This window comes from Mus musculus, chromosome 10 (assembly GCF_000001635.26).
Source record: "Mus musculus strain C57BL/6J chromosome 10, GRCm38.p6 C57BL/6J".
Lineage (NCBI taxonomy): Eukaryota > Metazoa > Chordata > Mammalia > Rodentia > Muridae > Mus > Mus musculus.
This window is the reverse complement of record NC_000076.6, coordinates 92,943,062-92,966,070: the sequence shown is the minus strand read 5'-3', so window position 1 is coordinate 92,966,070 and position 23,009 is coordinate 92,943,062. Positions and strand designations below refer to the sequence as shown.

At 42.1% G+C, this 23,009-nt stretch overlaps 1 protein-coding gene across 9 annotated transcripts in view; it reads left to right on the top strand.

The window, feature by feature from the left end:
- The window catches only part of Cfap54 (cilia and flagella associated protein 54), a 307,879-nt gene that overhangs the window by 117,417 nt on the left and 167,453 nt on the right, over positions 1-23,009 (top strand). For all 9 annotated transcript variants that reach the window (NM_001347060.2, XM_011243636.3, XM_011243638.2 and 6 more), the window contains 5 exons: positions 1,426-1,613; positions 3,563-3,790; positions 8,937-9,160; positions 9,262-9,397; positions 10,912-11,023. In NM_001347060.2, the coding sequence (NP_001333989.1) occupies positions 1,426-1,613; positions 3,563-3,790; positions 8,937-9,160; positions 9,262-9,397; positions 10,912-11,023 (888 nt within the window). The remainder of the gene's footprint in view (positions 1-1,425; positions 1,614-3,562; positions 3,791-8,936; positions 9,161-9,261; positions 9,398-10,911; positions 11,024-23,009) is intronic.

Genomic DNA, 23,009 nt, shown 5'->3' with positions numbered 1-23,009 from the left:
AGTAGAGGTCCAAAGAGGGAGTTGAGTCCCCTGGGACTGGAATTATAGGTGATTATAAATTTCCATGTGGATGCTGAGAAGCGGGCCCAGGCCATATGGAAGTACAGTCAGTTATCTTGCCGATTGAGCCTTCTCTTAAATCCTTATTGCTGACATTTAAGTGCTATGGGCTTTCTTGCTGATCAGAATTCTCAGCAGCTAGTTAACTGCCTTGATAGCACTGGTGCATAGTAAGGTATTTGACATGCCTTTGATTCTTCTAGATGTAGATTGGTACTCATATGTCATATGGCTACCCATATAACTGGAGAGAAATTCCATAGATACAAAATCTGTTTATTTGCTTGCTTCCTTCCTTTCTTTTTTTGTCTTTTTTTTTTTGTAAATTTATTGACATGTAGCTTGTCCCTAGCTTCATCCCACTATGATATTGGAGACAGGGCATTAGACTCAAGACACCTATGGGAAAGGAGATATGTGGCGGGTGAAACAGTTCTGGACTGATGTCACCGTAGCTGAGCAATGAGTGGCCAGGGTGCTACTTATGAGAGTGTGCAGGTCCTGGGAACGGGTGTTTGAGAAGATTAGAGAACATTGCATGTAGTACAACCAACTTAAGCTTATCCTCAACTAGCTTACAAATAAATGAGGCTCAGTCTATAGTTTTTTATTTGCCCTTGACAATTACTGGGGTGGAGTTATCCCTAATCTACTCTTCAAACTGCTGGCCTGGCTACCTCCCCAGCTGTGTACCCCAGATACTTACTGTTTTTCCTGGCCACGTGCTCATGGGTCTTCTCTCATGGCAGCTTCCTCCTCTCCTTCCGTTCTTCCTCTTTCTTCACTTGGTCTCTCCTCTGTCCTCAAACCAGGTCACTCCAAGCCTACCTACCTCTAATTCCTCCAGTAATTGGTAGTAGTCAATTTTATTCAACCAATAATTTTAAATCAAGGAACAAGGTTTGCACAGTAAAAGCTTATGCACACAAGACATTACTCGCTGGCCTAGACCATCAGGTATAGAATGTAGTATTACAGTACATAGCAACAGACCAAACCTCTACAAGTGTATTTTGTCACTGTTTCCTCAACACTGCTCGTTTCTCTGATTCCATTGCACATTTTGCCCCTCCCTTAGCCTGGGATGCTCTTCTCCATATCTCCCCCATAGGGTTAGCCATGCCTTCTGTCCTGCAATGTCTAAGAGCCTTTTATTTATTGTTACTATTTTTAAAAGAAACTTCTCCTGGTTCACTGTGTCTTTGGTTGACTCATTCCTTCTCCAAGTTTATGTAACATGCTATTATTGTGCGACATATGTCACCTTTATGGGAATGTAAATGTATGTTTTTGATGGTTTTATGCTTTATGTTTTATTTTCGAGTTACATTTTTGATAGTGTTTTGCTTTCTTTTTGGAATATAGATACAGAAGATTTATCTGTACTTTTCAATTCCAAAAGCGATGATAACATTCCCAAGATGAAAACACAAACAATTTATGAATCAGACTCTCAATTAGGCATTGGTGTTAATGTCAGAGAGAAGGATCGAACGCTGGTTTGGGGACTGGATCATTTTATGAAAATCTTCTTATGTTGCAGGAGAGCGATGGTAATGCATTCCTTTCCCTTTGCTCATGTACTAGACTAGACTCACCCATAAACTCGGGATGTAGGATATGAACACTTACTACATACAGATTTCTTGCTAGGCTTTGCCTCAGCCACTTTTCAGGTTTGCCTGATATGATACTAAAGATGTCTGTGTTCTCTGGTTGTGGGGTAGAGGACATAAGCTCATTTACTTAGCTGTCATCTTTGTACCCAGAGCCTTCTTGGTGACCTGGTTGTCATGAAGATCCTGTGATGGTATATGTGCCTTGACTGTCTTTTTACAATGAGTCAGAAATGGGAGTCCTTTGTGATAGCACTAGATGTGTCTCCAGTGTTACTAAGACTCCTATGGTATCACAACCCTCCCTCTTTCTCTAGCACAAGAGAAGGCTTAGGATATCTGCTTTGAAAACCCTACATTTGTTTCAACTTCCTGATTCTATCAGTCCACTTGTGTCCATTTATGCTAATTCCCCCCTCTCTTGTATGTGTGTGTGTGTGTTTGTGTATGGAGGCAATGTCAGGACATTGAGTACCACACACTATCATTCACAGCTCTTTTTCTGTCCCAGAGTCTCTCACTGAACCTTGAACTAGGCTGGCAACCTGTAAGCCACAGTGATCCTTTTGTCACTGCCAACCCCACCCCTGACCCCAGTACAGTAGTCACAGGTACAATGTATGTGTTACAGTGGCCATGCCTGGCTTTTTATGTGGATGCTAGAGATTTAAACACAGGTCCTCATGCTTATGCAGAAGGCATTCCTATCCAAGGACCCATCTCTGCAGCCATCTTTTATACATCTAAAATACTAACAGACAGCTAACCTCAGGATTGGAATCATTAGAAAGAAATTTGGTTTTAGTCACAGCAGAAAAGCCATATACTTAAAACATCTTAAAAGTAGAGAGGACCACTATACTTTAAAGATAAAAGAATGAGCACTTGGGTTTTCTCCATGGAATGAACAGGGTAAATTCACAAAAAGACAACTAAACCCCAATCATCTCCTTGATCACAAGCATCCAATTTTATACCCATTCCTACTAGCTTCAGAGCAGTGAAGGAGCCAAGCTCTCCTCTCTGTGTGGAGCTCAGCTTGTCAAGGTCCCTGTTATATCATTACTCCTCAGGAAGGACTCTTTCTTTCTTGACCCTCAGCTAACATGTCCTCCCATTCCATACCAGTTTGGACTTAGTTCTGCTTTACTTTTTAAATTAATTAATTTTTAAATTATTTCTCTGTCTGTCTGTCTCTGTCTCTCTCTGTGTGTGTGTGTGTGTGTGCGTGCGTGCATCTCTCTGTGTATATGTGTATATGAGTGCAAGAAAGTCAGAGGCACGGGATTCCCTACAGCTGGAGTCACAGGTGGTTTTGAGCCATCTGCTGTGGATGCTAAAAATCAGATTCAGGTACTCGGGAAGAGCACTGTGTGCCCTAACCTGTTGAATCATTTGTCCAGCTCTTGCTTCATTTAAAATAAAATATATTTTCTGCTGAAAACCCATTTTTGTGTACCTTTCTACTCTTGGTGTTCTCTTGGAAAGTTAAGCAACAGGAAGGTAGAAGAGCTGCCCTTGCTCACTGCCTTATCCCCAGTACCTATAAAAATGGGATTTGGGATTCTGGCTATGAATATGTAAATCTTCTTCACTCAGTGGGTTGAGGGCCATGGACAAATTATCCTAGGCATCAAGTCCTTATTGCTAGAGTGCTAGAATATGTAAACGTCTCAGGATTGGGGAACTCAAACCAGCTAATGTATGTAAATATCATGTCGCAGTGTTACACCTGTGAATAGTACATAACAAGTGGTTTTAGTTAGGTGGTTTTTGTTGTTGTTTTTATCATTGACATATGTGTTTGCAGATAAAAAAAGAGTAAAGTTTTCTATACCTCTATAACTTCTGGACCTTTGTGGTACTGAATGTGATGCTTGTCTTAGGTTCTTGCATACCGTGGTGGCTACTGGACTCTACTGCAGAATTGTTGCAGGGTCTTCTGGAACTTTTCCCGGGAGCTGCAGATACTACTGAAGCAGACTGTGGCTAGTTGCAAAACCTTTCCTGTTAGCCAGGATAACTTTCTCTGCATCTGTGTGCTACCCTTTTACCTGGGCGCAGAACTACTTATTGACATGTTGATAAAGCTGCAGAGCACAAACTCTATCAAGGTAAGGGCTTTTGGGTAATTATTTTTATTGTATCCAATTTAAAAAATGCCTTTTATCGTGAAACTTGGGATAAGTAGACATTGATATTTTTCTTGTGTTCCCACTTGGTTTGCTTCTCATTATAAATTTGTTCACAGTGGATAACTTGCATTAATGTTAATTAAAAAAATCTTAGCCTGAAAATCCAGTTTGTTTGAAAGAAAGAGATAGAAACCCTTACTGTCTCCTATATGAATTCCATGAGCAAGCAGAGCTGCTCATGTGACCTCTCTCCCAGTAGTCTGTCTATCCCTGTTCAGTTGCTCCAGGTGCTAAGACTTGTAGCTATTAAGAATCTGTCACACCATGACCTAGGTTATGGAAATAAAATAGAAATGATATAATATGCAATAACAAACCTATTGAAAATTAGCAAACACATTAAGATATAATATAACATTTCTGAAGGAAAGTATCTAATAACAATATCATGAAAGACAAAGCATGTAAATTAAGCTACTTATATGGATTGTTACAATATAACTTTAAGTGGGATGTGATGATTTAAGGATGTATTTGCCATAATCCTGGAGTAATGACAGCACCAAAAAGTGATAGCTAAAGGCCCAACAATGTGAGACTAAGTAATACTCAATTAACTTAAGAGAAGGAAAGAACTAGTAGATACTCAAGCATACAGAGAACAAATTGAAAACACATATCAAGTCCTGTGGTTTGAATGAAGACAGACCTCATAGGCTCACAGAGAGATGCATCATTTAAAGGATGCAGAGGTATGGTTGTGTTGGAGTGGGTGGGGTCTTCTTGGAAGAGGTATGCCACTGCGTGGGCTTTGAGGGTTCAAAAAGCTCAGAGTTTCACTTTCCTTGCTGCCCGAGGATCCAGATGTAGATGCTTGGAGTTCCTTCTCCAGCACCATGTCTGCCTGTGTGCAGCCACGCTTTCCACCATGCTGGCAGTGTGAGTTTACAACAGTTTGAGGCTTAGTAAAGCTTTAGTCCTTAGGATCACATCAAACCCAAAAGGATCTAAACAGCAAATAACACAATCAGCAGAATGAAGAGATAACTTAGGGCCAGAAAGATGGCTCAGGGTATAAAGCACTTGTCACACAAGCATGAAGACTGGAGTTTGGGTCTCAAGGACCCATTTAAAAGCCAAGCAGGCTTCCTATAATTCTATTGCATAAAAAGTGGAAAAAGGAATCTGTAGTGCAATCCAGATGGCTGGATCAGCTGAAATGACAACCCTGACTCAATATATAAGGTAGAGAGACTGAGGCGTATACTCAGTTTCATATACATGCACACATATACCACACACACATGCTCTCTCATACATGTGAACATGCACATACATGTTATATTATTCTTGAGAGGGAGAGAGAGAACTCTTTAGAGAAAGCATTCCCCAACTATAGACATGATAGTCAGTGTTAAAGTGCATTTAAAACTCAGCTAAACAGCAAAAGAAGAAATCTCAGTATACTGATTGAAAATAGGGCTAGATCTAAATAGACATCTCTCAAAATAAGACTTTCACGTGAGATTGTATTGTGATATTTATAGATTGATTAGTGTAATTTTAGAGATATAATTAAAAATGATAAAATGACTGAGTATACCCTAAAGCTTGAAAACTATAGAAGCCTGGAGAAGGTTCAGGGGGTCTTATTATTTTCTCTACTGTTTTGAGTGCTTTAAGTCATCTTCAATAAAACGTCTTAAAGAACTTCACATGGCATGGACCATGACCACACCCAAACCCCTCTTCCAATGCCATTTCAGTCCTGATGTGTCATCCCTGCTTCCTTCTTGGTGATATCTGATCACATGCATTCCCCCACCCCTGCCCTGGCCCGTCAGGTTGGTGTCAATAGAGAGAGGGGCGATGCCAAATAAGATACTTTGAGATAGAATCCCAGCGTTGTCGGGAGTGAACTCTGTATTGGAAAGTGATGTCACTGCCAAGAACTTCCTTACCCTCATCCTAGAAATGACTCTGTCAGCTGACGTAGTAAGCAAGCATGGCAAGCCAGAAAGGACTGAGTGGGACGGGTGGACAAGAGGCAGGCAAGTGCTCTCCCTTGGAAATCTGAGAGAAAGGAACTGAAGCTAGCTCCTTATACATGCATGTGACCCTGCAGACCCAGTGGATTGGGAACTGGGCTCATAACTCATGACATGGTTTCCTCTGAGCATGCTCTGTGTGTCCATGTGCTGGCACTAGGTAGGAAGTAAATTTCCAGTGGAGCAGACAGCCCCAGCTCCGGCACCTCTTCATCTCTGACCCCCCAGAGCCACGTGACAAGCATCATCTTAGTTTGAAGTGGTGAATCTTGCTCAGCCCCCCACCCCCCATTAATGCCTTAAGACTCTTAATGAGGCACCAGGACAGAAGGAACTGACCCCAGTTCCCTGTTTGGACCTACAGCCTGGCCCTTAGATAGACTTTATGCACTTTGCTTTGCTGCAGAAATTTTCAGAGGAATCCGCATATGCATCAGGTCTCACGGGAAATAAGCACAGTTGTAGTTAAAATAGTAACTTTTTAATCTGGACAAAAATCAGACCTCTAGATAAAAATTTCCTGAGCTGCCTAGTTTTTAATATCAACTTGACACAAACTGTAGTCGTTTAACAGGAGGGACCCTCAATTGAGAAAATGCCTCTATAAGATCAGGTTGCCAGCCAGCCTGTAAGCTATTCAGCATCTTCTTAATTAGTGATTAATGGGAGAGGGCTCATCCTGTTGTGGGTAGTGCCATACATGGGCTGATAGTCCTGGGTTCTATAAAGCAGACTGATCAAGTTGAATGGTGCAAGGCAGTAAGCAGCACTCCTCCATGGCCTCTGTGTCAGCTCCTGCCTCCAGGTTCCTGCTCTGTTTGAGTTCCTGTCCCTACTTTCTCTAATGGTGAACAGTGCTGTAGGTCTCTGATCACATGAACGGTAACCTTAATTAGACAGAAATTAGCACCAGGATAGTGGGGATATTGCTGTGACAGACCTACCCATGTTGTTTTGGGAGACTTTGGAATTTTGGTATAGAAGGACCAGTGTTATAGTGTTCAAACCCTGGTGAGCTGTTCCGTGGAAGGTTAGAAGATAAGAATATCGAGAGAAATGCAAAAGATGGAGGCCTGGCTTGTGAAATTCCAGAGGGAAGTTCGAGAGTCAAAGTTTTCAGCTGGGGCCATTGCATGCTTTGAGTTAGGAGTCTGTGGTTCTGGTTAGCTGGGGCTGAAGACTTGGCTGTGGTTGACAAAACACCAGAACAACTTAAATGAAACCCTTCCTTTACTGGGACAATTGATGCTGGTTAGCTGGAGCTGAGAAATTAGTAGTGATTAAGAAGAGAGCAGCATCAGCAGAGTGAAATCTGAGGAATGTTTTCTCAGAGTCAGCACGCAGGAGCTGTGTTCCAGGGGCCAAGGTTGTACTTCATGCTGGAAGCTAAATTTGGAAATAGATGAGCATCTTCTAGGTAGTACTGAGTTTGAAGGCATGGAGAACAATGGAGACCTGGGACTGTGAAAGACAAGGAGAGGCTACCGGTGAAGGTTGAAGGTTCATTAGCAGTTGAAGGCTCAGGGATGAAAGGAGTCATGCAGAGAAGTTGAGACGCTCTTAAAGAGAGTATAGAAGAGTCTGTTGGTGAAAGTGCAGTCCTCTTTTGACAAGAGTCCCCAGCAGTTTGGAGACACCAGTATCATGGGATGACCACTAACTGGAGGTAACCTAAGCCTAGAAGATAAGGTTTGTGTGCTTTTAAGGGCTAACCAAGCCCTTTGGAGGAGCTCAGAAGGTTGTGAGTAAATCCCAGATGTTGGACATCAAGTTATTTACAGAGTTGGAGTTTGGCTTGGAGCTCTTCAGATTGTGGGTGTGTCCTGGTTCTTCTCTCTGAAGAAAAAAAAAGCATTTAATTAATTTATTTTTTATTTTATAGGGGCCCATGTTCTTACATTTTCTATTTTTTTTAAAAAAAAGTTTGGATTTTAAGAGACTGGATGTTTAAAATGTTTGTATTTGTAAGACTTGTGGGGCTTTTTAAAATTGAAAAGTATTTTATATTTGGATGTTGAAGTTAATGTGTTATCTTGGGGTTGAATAAGAAAGAAAAGGTTGTGGCTTATTAGTAATGTATTTATGTGTCAAGTTGACAAGGAGTCAGTTGTACTGGCTAGTTTTATGTCAACTGACACAAGCTGAAGTCGTCTGAGAAGAAGGAAGCTCAAATGAGAAAATGTTTTCGTAAGACCAGTCTGTAGGCAAGTCATAGGACATTTTCTTAGTGATTGATGGAAGAGAGCCAAGTCCATGGTGGGTGGTGCTGTCCCTGGGCAGGTGGTTCTGGATTCTATAAGAAAGCAGGCTGAGCAAGCCATGGAGAGAAAGCCAGTAGGCAGCACCCATCCATGGCCTCTGCATTGACTCCTGCCTCCAGGTTCCTGCCATGCTTCAGCTCCTATCCTGAAATCCTTTAGTGATGAGCAGTGATGTGGAAATGTAAGGCGAATAAACCCTTTCAACCCCAAGTTGCTTGTGGTTGGTTTTGGTGTCTCATCATAGCAATAGTAACCCTAACTAAGACACCTCCATAACATTGACTTTTATATTAAGGAATTGGGAAATGTGCCAAACATACCTAGAAAAATTATCTGTTGTACAAACTACATGCTTTTTCTAAAGGCCTTATGATGTTGATTTAATGTCCATACTTAAGTCAGCAATGAATAAATACCCAGGCTAGACCTCAGTCTCTGCTACCTGATTAATATCAACTGTCATTTATCTAAGTTAAAATGTGAAATAGTTAGAACCAAGCAAAAGAACAAACAAGCAAACAAACAAACAAAAAAACCCATAAAACTTAGTGGCACCATCACGTCCCACACAATAAGCAGCCGCATGCATCTGCTGGCTGTGGTAAATTAGAGCGAACAGAAATCTAGCACATTTCCCTCACCACAGACGATTATATCACACCACACCATCTCCCATTACAAAGCTGTAAGTCACCTAAACATTAATTTTCCCTTTGGTTCGGCCCCTTCTCGTGTTCCATTATCACGCTGACTTACCAGAAGAATATGTAGTGAGACCCTAAAGCTGGGTTCCTCATCTCCACGTGCTTCTTGCAGCCCTTCGAGGAGAGAGGCGAGTTCAGCATTCCCAGCTGTTACGGGAACATCAAATCTGATAATGGAGGTTCCAGCCTGATCTTTGAACATCCTTTGGATGACGTCAACGTGGTAGATTTGAGATGGATCCATGACTTTGTGTTGAAGTCTCTGGAGGTTCTATACCAAGTGGAGAAGTGGGAAACTCTGGTGTCTCTTGCCATTCAGTTCAATATTATTTCACAGTATGTCCGGCCCACAATGGCCTCAAAAAGTAACAGACTTCTTTAGGGGATGGTCTTTTAGCTCAAGTTAACTTTTCAATGTATTCTCTACCCCGGCCCAGTGAGAGGTACACAGAGCAAGTGACCCCGCTGTTGGTGTATGCTCAGCGCCAACTGGTCCAGAGGATAAAAGAGCTGAATGGCCCTGAGCTCTCCCGTCAGGCTTGCGCCAGATACGAGGCTGAAAATGGAGAGAAGGTAAGCTGGGCCGATTCTCACTCAGCCACACACGAAAGGGAAGGGTTTAGGAACCAGATAAGCAGTATTTTCACTGGGGCATCCTCCACTCAGATCCACAGATGTTACTGACAGCTTGCCCTCAGTCAGCGCTTTCCAGGTATAGCAAATCCAGAAGTGTAGGCCTTCCCCACAAGAAACGTTTGTCCAAGTCAGGGCTGACACACTCCTTAGAAACAACAGGAATGGTTTCTGTATCCATCAATAATTTTCGGGAGACACGTTTTATGTTTGAGTTAATTTTAAAATAATGAAAAAGTAATTTTTAGGACAAAGAAAAAAATTTAAACTCAGTGTCTTAGTTACGGTTTTACTGCTGTGAACAAACACCATGACCAAGGCAAGTCTTATAAAAAACAACATTTAATTGGGGCTGGCTTACAGGTTCAGAGGTTCAGTCCATTATCATCAAGGTGGGAGCATGGCAGTATCCAGGCAGGCATGGTGCAGGAGGAGCTGAGAGTTCTATGTCTTCATCCAAAGGCTGCTAGTGGAAGACTGACTTCCAGGCAACTAGGGTGAGGATCTTATACCCACACCCACTATTCCAACAAGGTCACACCTTCAGTTGGTGCCACTCCCTGGTCCAAGGATATACAAACCATCACACTCAATATTTTGTTTGTTCTTGTAACCCACTGGAATATGTTCCCTAAGAACAGAAATGTCTGTTTGTTTTGCTCTCTGACGCTACATCATCCTCTCAGTGTGTACCAGTGCATGACCCACTGGCATTTAATAAAGATTTGCTTAAAGAACCCAGAGAGAGGATGGGCCATCCATGTGCACTTATTAAACTGTAGAGAGGCTTTTGCATCTTATCAGACTGTTTCCCTCTCATTATGGAAATGCCCACAAAAGCTGATAAAGACTGGACCGAGAGGCAGCTGTATCTTGAGTGATTGGTTTTGGTCTAACCAAGGGATGGGAATTGAGACCTGGAGGTAACAGGGTCTTGGGCTCTTTAAAGGAATTTCTCTTCATCTAAACACTTTTTTTTTCTGTTTTCACATATTTTACAATTTGGGGACTCAAACATCTGTTCAAGAAATTGTCACAATACTATAGAAGCAATTAGTTTAGAAAAACTTCATCAAGGAAGTTAAAATTACATTAATTACGAGTGGGCTGCAGCCAAATCTGCCTTTAGAAGAGAAGCCTGTATTTGGGATGTGCTTCAACTCACATAATGGAATATATATTTAGATCCGTGAACTTATAGACTATCAGGAAATCATATTCTGATTGCTGCACATAATCTCTCCAATGTTCTCCCAGCTGTGCTGTGGACAAGAGAATTATGGAAAATTATGTAGCCGTGTTTTCCCCAAAGTCCTCAGGACTGAGTAGTACTCCACCAACTTTTATTTGTAGTACTGTTTCACATCTGGACAGAAACTGAGGCAGAAATTTCAGGGGAGCCAGACTTTGAACTACACTGCCTAAGCACTGTTTGTGCTGCTTGTCTTTTTCAGATCACCTGTCGAAACTTCATTGGGAAGCGCCTCAAGATTGATTCTTCCACACCCAAGAACCTGGCTGAGCTACAAGGCAGTTCTGAACCCCTGAAGACACTCATCACTTCAGGTCAGACCCAGTTCTAATGTGAACCCCATCTTCTTTAAGGTTCGCTATTGTGTTCTACATGTCAGCTCTTCCACAATGGCTAGTAAAATCTATTTCTCATGTTTACTTGAAAATAACCCATTTGATATTTATCATTTTATGTTGCTGTAAATGTCCTACAAGGATGATTGAATACTTACACGTGTTTAAAATTCTTTTTTTATAAGCTGAAGGGAAAGAAAAGGAAAAGGAGAAATGGTGAGAAGAGTCAACTTTGTGCATTTTCCTGCTTTTGTCTTCTTGGGAATGTGTGTGTGTGTGTGTGTGTGTGTGTGTGTGTGTGTGTGTGCACGCATGCATGTGTGTGTGCACATGTATGCATGCAGCTTCCATTTCCTCCTTCAGTGTACAAGGCTCCCACTGACTGTGCCATGGTAAGTTGTTGGCATTACCGTCTTATAATCAGCAAGCTGGAAAAGTCTTTGCAATAGTTTGATTTACTTGCTCTGATGGGTTGAATGAAAATGGCCCACATACTCCCAAGTGTTTGAATGCTTGGCCAATAGGGAGTGGCACTGTTGGGAGATGTGGCCATGCTGGAGTAGTTGTGGTCTTGTTGGGAGAAGTGTGTCTCTGGGGTGGGTTTTAAGTTTTAGAAGCTTAAGCCAGGCCCAGTGTCACTCTCTCTTCCTGCTGCCTGCTGATCCAGATGTAGAATTTTTAGCTCCTTCTTGAGAACAACACCGTGTCTTACTTGCGTGCCACCATATTTCCTGCCATGACGACAATGGACTTAATGTCTGAACTGTAAGCCAGACTCAGTGAAATGTTTTCCCTTATAAGAGGTACTTGCTGTGGTCATGGTGTCTCTTCATAGCAATAAAATTTTAACTAAAACCCTTGCTTTTAAATGATGAGATTTCCAGAATGTCTTTACCAGTGTGATTTGTAGAATTGAGGCAACAGAATAAGTTGAAAACAGAGGGGCTGAAGAGATGGCTCATCAATTAAGAGAGCTTTCTGTAGTTCCAAAGGCTATGAGTTTGGTTTCCAGTACCCACATTTGGTTTTCCAGTACCCACATGTCACTCGTAACTGCCTGTGACTCCAGCTCCAGACAGTTCAACATTCTCTTCTGTCTGGCCTCTGGGGGTACCTGCACACATCTGACAATTACTTACATAGATATTTATGCATGTATGCAGAGAAAAATAAGATAAATCTAAACATAAACAAACCTAATTGTACTCTCATGATTACACAAATAGTTCTTTGAAGAAAAACTGGAGAATACGAATAAAACCTGCACTATATTGTGCTTCTCAAGTCTGTTGTAGAAATTTTAAATCCTAATCTGGGGTTTCTACCCAGCTTTTGATCATTCAGTTTCTGGATAAAAAACTCACAACCTTTATTATTTACATACAATAAAGCTTAAACAGCACAAGAGCTGGGCAGATATCTACCCTCTATGCTATTAGAATCTACTTTCCTATAGATACCCCGAGTTATTTATTACTTAGTATGTTTCATCTGGGCTGTTCTTTACTCCCACTGGCCAGCCCTCAGAGCCATATTTTCATGACTCACTTAACCCATAGCAATTTTCTCTTCCTCTCCACCTCTTCCTTCCCTCTTGGTTCTCCCCCCACCTCCCAGTCCCGGAAACCCTAAACCCAGCCCAGCTATTGGCTGTCAGCATCTTTGTTTACCAATCAGAAATAGCTTCGGGACAAAGTCACATAGGGTCACTTGGGTCTACTTGCCCACTGTCTCATGGGGAGTCTCTCGTGCTGACTCTTTCATTTCTAGGGCAACTAGGTCTTGGGGACCTGCACTTAGCATTACAACAAACATCAAAAGACCAAACGTCAACAAATTGTCTATGTTTCTGGGACAGGAAAGGATCATAATCTTTCCTTTGGGATGTTATCTACTAATTTTCTGTATGTGCAGATGCATCATTGGTCATTCAAGCCATTTGTTGAGTTGGTCCTCTAGTCACTCAGCAAACTCTTACTGAGCATCTGTTAAGTTATAAGTGCTGTTATAAGGTACCAAGAATTCTAAGATGAATGAGATTGCAGATTCCTCGGAGAGGAATTCATGGTCTGTTGAGGGAGAACAAAATGGTGAGATTGTAATTGGTAATATCATTACTATCTCTGCTGTTATAAACTGCAAATATCTGGCATTCACCACGACCGAAGAAAGACAAAAGGCCAATGAGGTCAGCAGGAAGTAGGCAGTGATGTATTCCAGGGGCAGGATGAAGGAGGCTTAGCCTTATCTGGAGAACAGAGGGAGCCTTGCAAGAGGATGTGAGGAGAAAAGGGTCAAAGGTCTCCTCAAAGAATCTTCTGCAGCAATGTAGAAATAGGTTCAAAGGAACCCACTTGAGAGCCAGAGAGCTGCTGCTCCTGGCTTGGATATGAATGGAGGCCTGTAGCTGAGCAGTTGGAGGAGAGGGAACAGACAGGAAAGAAAGGGAGAAGAAGGCCACAGGACTTCATTCTGTCCTGACTAGGCATGAAAGGAGGATGAGGGTTGTGGGAGTTCACATTGTCATGGAGCCTGCAGCAGGTACCTGGGAGGATAATGATGTCTTTACCCAGACAGGAAACCAACCCGAGGAAGCACAGGTCAGAGGCAAGGGGTGCTATTGCAGCTCCAGTTTTGCCTGAATACTTGAGGAGAGGCAGAGGGTAGATGACTGGTGGATACCTAAGGAGAGGCAGATGGCTGATGAATACCAGAAGAGAGCTATTGCATTGATGACTGGTGGATACCCAACGAGACGCATTGAGTAGGTGGTTGGATGTACAAATGTGGCATTCTGCGTGAGCTGGTTTGGGGAACTGTTGAGTCATCTGTATATTGGTTATGGTTGAAGTCAGGTAGAGTTCTGGGGAGTATAGACCTGAGGATATCCCATCTAGGAAGCAATGTCAGTCAAAGCATTGAGTGGCTCTCTTAACAGTGACAAATGACTCCTGCCTCATGAGCTTACAGTAAGAAAGGTCTGTTTATTGCCTCTTGAGTCTGTGTAGTTGAATATTGAGCTACTGACATCATGGTGGAAGAAGTACCTTGACAAGGCTTCTGTGCCAGTGGGGTGGTTTGAATATGCTTGGCCTAGGGAGTGGCACTATTAGGAGGTGTTGCCTTGTTGGAGGAGGTGTGTCACTGTGGGGATGAGCTTTAAAACGCTTCTCCTAGGCACACGGGAGTCAGTTTTTCTTCTATTTGCCTTTGGAACAAGTTGAGGAACTCTCAGCTCCTCCAGCACCATGCCTGCCTGGATGCTGCCATGCTTTCTGCCTTGATGATAATGGACTGAACTTCTGAAAGTATAAGACAGCCCCAATAAAATGTTGTCCTTTACAAGAGTTGCTTTGGTCATGGTGTCTGTTCACAGCAATAAAACCCTATCTAGGACATCTAGGAAACAGGACTCTTAAGCTGCAGTCTGGGGAGTTTGTCTGATAGGCATGGAGTAAGCACAGCCTTGACAGACTACATATGCATGTACCATATGCTTTGGGCTAAGGTCACTGCTTAGGTTCATTAATTAATTTATTTTTAATTTTTTAAAGATTTGTTTGTTTTATGTGTATGAGTATTTTGCCTGTATGGATATATGTACACCCTGTGTATTCCTGATGCCCATGGAGCCAAGAAGGTTTCAGATATTCTGGAACTGGAGTTGAAGATGGTTGTAAGCCACCGTGTAGGTACTGGGAATTGAACCCAGATCCTCTGCAAGAACACATGCCCTTAACCAGTAAGCCATCTCTTTGGTCCCTAGGTTCATTTATTTATTTAATTACACTACTCCCCCCTACCCCCTGCCAAAGAGATATACAGTTGCCAATTGGTTTTTGCATAGATGCTTTTTGAATATCTTATTCAGGTAGCAAGTACAGTAGGCTTATTTTTTCCTTTTTTCAGACTAGAAGAAAGGAGATATGGTAAATGATACAGTAGCTCTTAAAGCTACAATTAGAAAGTGACCCATAAGTTTGCTGACATCCCATTGCCTAAAGTGGCATGGCCATAGCTAATTGCAAAGGAAGCATTTCTGATTCTCTGTGAGGTTAGGGCCAGAATACTTGGGCTTAGTGACTATTGTGGATGCAAGCCAAGGAAGAACATGCTGTGGATGAGGCATGAACAAAGTCTTGAAAGTGGAAGCAGAATATTTGAGAAGAGGGCACACAAGGTCAAGGTGTGTGTGTGTGTGTGTGTGTGTGTGTGAGAGAGAGAGAGAGAGAGAGAGAGAGAGAGAGAGAGAGAGAGAGAGAGAGAGAGAGAGAGAGAGAGAGAGAGAGGAGAGCGCTTTAAGGAAGAGGACACATTAATAGTCAAATAGTCAAAGAGGATTAGCATGGCCTGTGTCTTTCATTTGGCAATCTGGTGGCCATTGTTGCTGGCTTTTTTTTTTTTCCTCTTGTTTTGTCCTGGTTATTTCCAGCATCCCATACCAGGCATCTTCCTGGAAACCCCCCTTTCTTCAAGTTTCACATCTCATTTCTTAAAGGATGCTTGCCACAACCATGCCATCTGAAACTGCTCTTCTAAATTCCTTTACCCAGCAAATGTCTCAAGGAGCATATCTCACCAGCAGTCAGAGCTCATACTTTAGGTTTTGAGTTGCATTTATTGGTTGCTAGGCTTCCTGTAAGCTTTAAGAAGGTTTGTTGTGGTCACTGACATAATCAGAATGCCATCAGCAGTGCCTAATGTATAGTGGGGATGCAGTACCTGTTGAATGGATGACCTTGTGTCTGTGAAAATGATGAGTAGGACAGTGGGAGTCTTTGTGTTGTGGGGGGTAGGGGTGCTAAGTTGCATTTTGCATCTGCAAGGATTCAGTCTGGAGTAATTGCCCTTCAGAAAGCATGGGGCTAGGGGTGGGGCTTGTGCTCACCTTGAAAATGTTTTACCACATTCTGGGCCTCCATCTCATTTTATATGTGTCTTTGTATTGGAAGGAGCGTGTTCACATATTAAATGGAAAGAGCCATCAAAGGGGAAGAGCCTTGCAACAGAAGAGAATGGCTTTTGGTGAAGCTAGGACCTTGAGGCAGAGACTGGGGTGCAGACTGGATGGTGGGGCATTCCTTATGCTAAGGTGGGAAGGAAGGAAGGGTGAAAACTTAGGCTCTCTGCAGGAAGGTTTGTTAGGCTGGAAGGTGAAGGCATTCTTGCTGGGTAGGAGGGACTCTCTCAGGGATTTCTGGTTCAGAGCACAGCCAAGGTTGCTAAGATCGGAGATTTCAGGAGAAATACAAGAGTAGACACAGGAAAGAGGAAAGTGGGAGGGAAGAAAAATGTTGGCAAAGCATTGTAGAGGCTAGGGGATGCTGCTGGTGACTGTGCCTCTATCTGATTTCTGAGATGATCATTTCCTCAGCGTCCAGGCTCACTTGGAGCATCATCTTGCTCCCATGAAGGACAGTGGGTCTTCCTTTCTTAGATTTGTCTACAAACCTTGTGGGATGGAGTATGTCTTCTGTTGTAGGATCCTTATATAATACAACTACTACCATGCTCTCCATTCTATAAAGAATGGAATGTCTAAAGTCATGAGAAAATGTGCCAGCCATGCTTGTAATCAAAACAATGACTCCCATCAAAGTGGGGAAGAATAGCATGCTGGGAAAATCATAGCTCCGTGCACCAGCAGATACTAATTGGTGATGGATGTGGTCTGTCTGAAAGCATGCTTGTTGCCTGTTATTAAACTGTACTTATGTAGGCAGTTGGGATGGGGTGGGTAAGTGGGGAGCAAAGGGAAGGCACGTGAAGTCCGCATACAGTGTCCCTTTGATTTGCAACTCTGTTGAAAGTATGTATGTACTATGTGAGCTGTGATTAGAGGAAGTAAAAATCTGAAAGTATTATATGGCAATGGTAACCCCGAGCTGGAACTCTATATAGATTCTTTTATTTTTATGGCCTTAGGAGGTAGATACTGTTGTGTTCACATTATAGACAAGAAGATAAAACATTACCAGTAAGCAGAGGGACCATTTTATTCAAGCCCTAGTCTGGCTAAGTGTTCCATCTGCTGGGCTATCAAGCTTGTTTGGCACTGTGTGCTTTAGGCAATGGTCATCTCTAAATGCACAGCACTCAAGAAATAAGTTGGTATTTTTAAGTGATCATATGAGGTAAGCACTCTATGTTAAATTATTGAGGTGGTATGGTAATTCCACCACAACCAACATACTCACAGGTTTTATATTGAGCTATTACAATCTTGGCTTCTGTCTTAAATCTCTTGAAAAGAGTCTGAGACCCATGTAGCTAGAAGCATCTTTGGCCCGTGCTTTTCGGTTTAAGACGCTAAAAATTTCTTAGTATCTTGAACTCAGCTCATTAACATGCTTATAACTATGCTGGGCCTTGGGTATATCTCTATGAAATGTCTATAATTTTCTTTTATAAGGCAAAGTCCACTCATGATAGGTTGCACACCAGATCACTGCTTTTAGGACCTCAGAATTTCTTGTGGCATAAAAACATTTGATGGCAATGCTTTTAATTCTTCACAACAAATATTGTGATGCCCCAGAGCCTAGAAACATTTGGTGTTCTCATTATTTAACAGCATCCTATTCTCCCTTCAACTGTTTAATAATGCATGTGTAATTTGGTATAATCTCAGCAGGTTTTGAAAAAGTGAGACTAGCTTGTTTTATAGGTTATTCTTGGGTGGATGAGTAGCTCGCTCGCTCATTAAGTTCCATCTGGGAGATAACCTTAGATGTGGCTTTTTTAGAACATTCTGTCCATGACCTCTATCTTGAGTCTTGATCTGATTTGACATTTTAAGTTCTCTGATAGGGCTGGTGAGTCCTTAGGTTCGTTGTAATCTTCAGCCTTTGGCAGCTATGTTTTATTAATGTCTCTGGGCACTGGGATGGATATGATCAAGTGTGTAGAAGGCCAACTTCATCTTCCTCTAGAGGTTCCTTCCTTGGTAGACCCAACACTCAGGTGTGATTAGCGTTTCCTTTCTACATGGGTTCAGTGAAATGCATAATAGCCCACCGCCTACATTCCCTCTTCCTCCCTTTCCATGTCAAGCTATTGAAATACTGTTAAGGACTTTCAAATAGTTTCTGGGATGATCTGTGGAAAATTTCAGAGGGCAGTTCCCTTGAGAGAGACCCATGGGGGCGAGCCTGAGCTCATGATGTTTTCTTCCTGCTTTGATCTGTTGTATCTCATGGAAACAGAGACAACCACCCCAGCCCCACTCCTACCACCACCAGAACCCTAATTAGGTTACAAGGGAGAAGGTGTGCTAAAGCTCTTTTTTTTCTTTTAAAGGAAAAGGAAATGGAAAAAAAAAGAAAGTGAAATAGTTTTGGAAAAACATGAAGAGTAGTCAGTTATCAGTAGAGGTTGGATAAGGACAAATTATCAGCAGGGCAAGCTCATTCAGACCTCTATTTTAATTACAGTTTCAAGGTTTAGCCTGTCAGTTGTATTCCTTCAGCGCCTGACATGATGCCCAGTATTCATAAGTGTTCCATATATGTAGTCATGTGACACTTCACGACAGGGACAAACTATGAGAAGGGCATCAGTGGGCAGTTTCATTGGTGTGCCAATGATAAACAAAGGCCCGTAATGTCATTAGGTGACGTAAGCCGGTCGGACTTCCATCTTGCTAAACAGAGTTGTGATGTCAGACAAACGTGGGTTTTAAAATGTGTATATAGCTGTAGTGATGTAAGTCTCCCTATATCAAATGTTTATTTCAAAACAGACACTTTCTCAGATTCTTGACACAAAACTTAAAGCAGTAACCCTCCAAGGTAAATGTTATAAACAAAATGTAATTTATATTTAAAAGCTAAGCTTGGAGAGAGTAACTCTCCCAAATTATATTATTTATTTTAAAAATTAAAACATTACACTATTTCTCCTCCCTCCAACCCCTTCTCTGTCCCCCCACTCTTAAGCTTATGACCTCTTTTATAATTATTGTTACACACACACACACACACACACACACACAAATGAATAAATATATAAATACAACCTATTGAATCATTTAGTGTTTCTTGTATGTATTATACATTCTTAGGGATGCCGACTGGTATTGAATAACCAACTGGGGAGTGGTTAGCCCTGGAAAAGACTCAGATGCCCTCTCTCAATAGTTGTTAATTTTCTGAAACTCTTCATCTAAGTATGGGATCCATGTATTTGGGATGCGTTTGTGTTTCTGACCAATATGTAAAAGCTTTCAGATTTTTCTTGGCTTGTTGTTATAGGCCAAATGTTTCTGACTCTTCAACATTCATGTGCTGAAATTCTTGTCCTAGTGTGATATTAGAGGCAGGGCTTTTAGGAGGTGAGTAGGTCATGAGGTCATAAGGTCATGAGGGTAGAGCCCTCACAGGTGGAATTGTGTCCTTTGAAGGAAGCACACAAGGTCTCTTTTGTGACGTGATAGGGACACCCTTTGCAGGTAGCTATCAGCAATCAGGAGAGAGTGCCCTCCCCAGGACCTGAGCATGTTGGCGGCCTAGTCTAAGACTTCCAACATTCACATCTGTGAAGCTGAGTTTCTTTTGCTTATAAGTCATGTGGCCTATGGTAATTTGTTATAGTAGGCAGAACTGACTGGGGTATTTGCTTATCTTCTATCTCTGATCTCAGTCTCTAAGCAGAAGATAAAACTAGAAGCTAATGAGTTCTTGCAAGACAAAGAACAAATCTACAGACTTGACCGTGTTGTTGTAGATAAAGATAGGGGTGTGAGAGATTGCATATGAGGAATACAGAATGTGTTTTGCTGAGAATACAGAAGTGGGAGACTGAGGCAGGATCATTGAGATTAGCTCACAGAAGAAATTCCTAATAAAACACATCCAAGCCATATAGCTTTGAAGACCTGCAGTCATTAACTTGTTAACAGAATTCTTTGAGCACATATCATGTAACAGATAGCAGTTACTAGGGGTATAGTAGTGACAAAATGGTCAAAGTCTTTGTCTTCAATGAACCTCACCCAAGTGCAGACATTCAACGAGCAAGTAAGACACAGTATGTCAGAATGCAACAGTGATTTGGAGATAGTCTGGGATGAGAAATGCTTTGTTAGAAGGGGGATGGAGGAAGGCCTCACTGAGAAGTTAATAGCTAAGAAATAACCTCAAGGAGTTTAGAACTCAAGACATATGATACCAGAGAGAAGAATATTCTAGAGCAGTGGTTCTTAACCTCCCTAGTTCCTCATGTTATCATGACCCCCCAAGCATAAAATTATTTTTATTATTTTTATTGCTAGTTTATAACTGTAATGTTTGCTAGTGTTATGCAACTTAATGTAAATGCCTGATATGTAGTATATTTGATATGTATCCCCAAGTGAAAGGGGTCCCAACCCATAGGTTGAGAACCACTATTCTAGACTGAAGTGAGGCAGTTGTGTTAAGCCTGTGGACTGGAAGCATGAGTGATGGATGAGACAATGAAGGGCAGAAATGGTAGGAGGCAGGCAGCACAGTCTGGGGAGTCGGCTTCCATATGATTGTTTTGAGAATTATAGTGTTTTCTGAAGGTGATAGAGAGAGCAGAACTGTTTGGATCAACAAGTGACACAGGAGAGTTTACATTTTAAAAGGAATCATCTAGAAACTGTGTTGGAGGTGTAGAGTAGGCATAGCTGGGTTACAGGGGAGGAGGCAATTTATGAGGCAATTGTTTTAATTCCAAAGGAAGTAGCAGGCTCTCATCGCAGTGGATGTGGAAAGGAGTTCTTGAGAGATGGTGAGACTTGAGGGGTTTACTGAAGGGTGGCAAGTCTACCATTTGTTGTGGAGTTGATTTGAGACCTGGAAGGAGAAGAGTTAAAGATGGTTCTAGCTTTTGGATGAACATCTATAAAGATGAAGTCATTCTCTACTGAGATGGGAAAGACTGGAAAGAGTTGATGCTTTGTGTGTGTGTGTGTGTGTGTGTGTGTGTGTGTGTGTGTGTGTGTGTGTGCATGCGTGTGTGTACAAAATTCAGGCTGGGATCATGTCAGCTGGGGTTGAGTTTGTCTCTTGCACTCACAGCAGTGTGGGCCTTTAGATAGATGAGTGAGGGTTTCAGGAGGGGTTGGAGCCAGAGATAAAAATTTGGGATCCACCAGAACATTGCTGTTTAAACACAAGACCAAGGATGATCTTTTTGGGGTCGAGTATAAATTAAGAAGGGAAGAAAGGCATCTAAGCATGATATCTGGGGTCCCAAGGCCGAGAGGTTGGGTTGATAAAGCCAAACTGTAGACTGGGGGTGGAGTGGGTTCTAAAGGGGAGACATGTGATTGAGGTGAGTTCTTGAGGAGATGGGAAGCAATGAGTGTTGGCAGCTGTTTTTTGGAGGTGGGATTTTGGTATAAACTGGAACAGAGAAATAGAAGACAGCCTGATGGAAAATGAGCCTACAGAGAGAACATTTTCATTTTTAAAGATGGGAGAAACAACGGCAAGAATGCTGTTGGGAATGATTTCACAGAGGGGGAGAATGGATGCCTTGAAGTTGGAGGGAATTGCGACTCTCTAGAGCGAGGGCCTCCGTGGCAGATAGGCCTGGTTTCAGGGACTGGATGAATATTTTCCAAATCTCCCAGGCTTCCTTTTATTCCTTATTTTCCATGGAATGAGCAAGGGTCATCTGCCCTTCTTCCCAGCTGATCTCCCTGGTAGCCATGTCACAAATCTCAGTCAAGGGAAATAACACAGTGCTCATGTTGTAGGAGAAAGTCTCTCAGCCACTGTGCCTCTTTGTGCTATGCCCTACACGAATGCAGCTGGTATCTAACATTTCTAAGATACCCATCGTATGTGTGAGTCCGTCTGAGAAGCAAGTCCCTGATTCTGCAATGCAGAAAATAAAGGCGACACCTTTAATGAAGGCTTCAGCACTGGGGTGGACCCTTTTGTTCAACGGGATAGCAGAGTCTACTCACTGTGTCTTTAACTCCCCACCATCGCACTGTCTGTTTGTCCTTATACTGGCTCATAATATTTCTGTCCTCAGGACCACCTCCTTGAATTCCAGAGTATGATGCTGATCTGCCAGACCCCTCCATTCCTTATTGTAAAATAAGGGTAATAATGGCCAATATTTCTTGTGGTTGTTTTAAGGATTCAACCAATCATAGTAATTTATTAGCCTTAGGGCTGGAGAAGAATCAGTGTACCTTTCTCCTGCCTCTGTTTATTTCTGTCTTCTTTACTTTCAGTTTATCATTTAATCAGATTCTCTTTGCAAATGTGACGTTAACTCTCCTGTGTTGGAAAGCCTTATCCAGTCAGCTAGGAGATGTGGTTTTTAAGGATGAGCCCCCATCCTTTAACCTCTTAGTGTTCTGTTAACTAGGAAGTGTCTACATTACCAAAATCTTAACACTTTTAATGGGTGTTTTACTTGTTCGACTTACTGAAGAAGGAAGTCCTTAGGTATTCAATTTGGAATCCTGTATGTAAGTCCACTCTCCAATAGCTCTCATCTGTGTGCAGCCCATCTGAAGCCCAGTCCAATTCCTGAACCACTCTCACTGCCCAGAGACCAAGGAGCATCTCTCCCACGGGCTCCCCTTCCTGTCTCATGCCAGAGCACCTGATTAACTCCAGACCCACACATGGCCTCAGCTGCCTTTTTCTTCCCTTCTGAGATCAGCTGCCAGTCTCCAGGATTTTTTTTTAACTCCTTTCGTCTGTTTCCCAAGGCACCTGGGCTTTGAAGAGGCTGTTGAAAAAGAGTAGATTATTTCATTTTTTATGAAAAAGTGGGAGGCTTCATAAGGAAAATTGGCAAGATATAACGTTATTTGCATTTCATAAGAATAAAAAAATTTAAAACTTTGAAATATGCTAAGAAAAAAATTCATCTACGTGTCAAATGCCTGCTACAGATTGAAGCTTTTGAATTCAGCAACTGAGAGTCTGGGCTAAGGTCTCTGAGTTAGAACTGTCTGGTGACTCATTGGCTT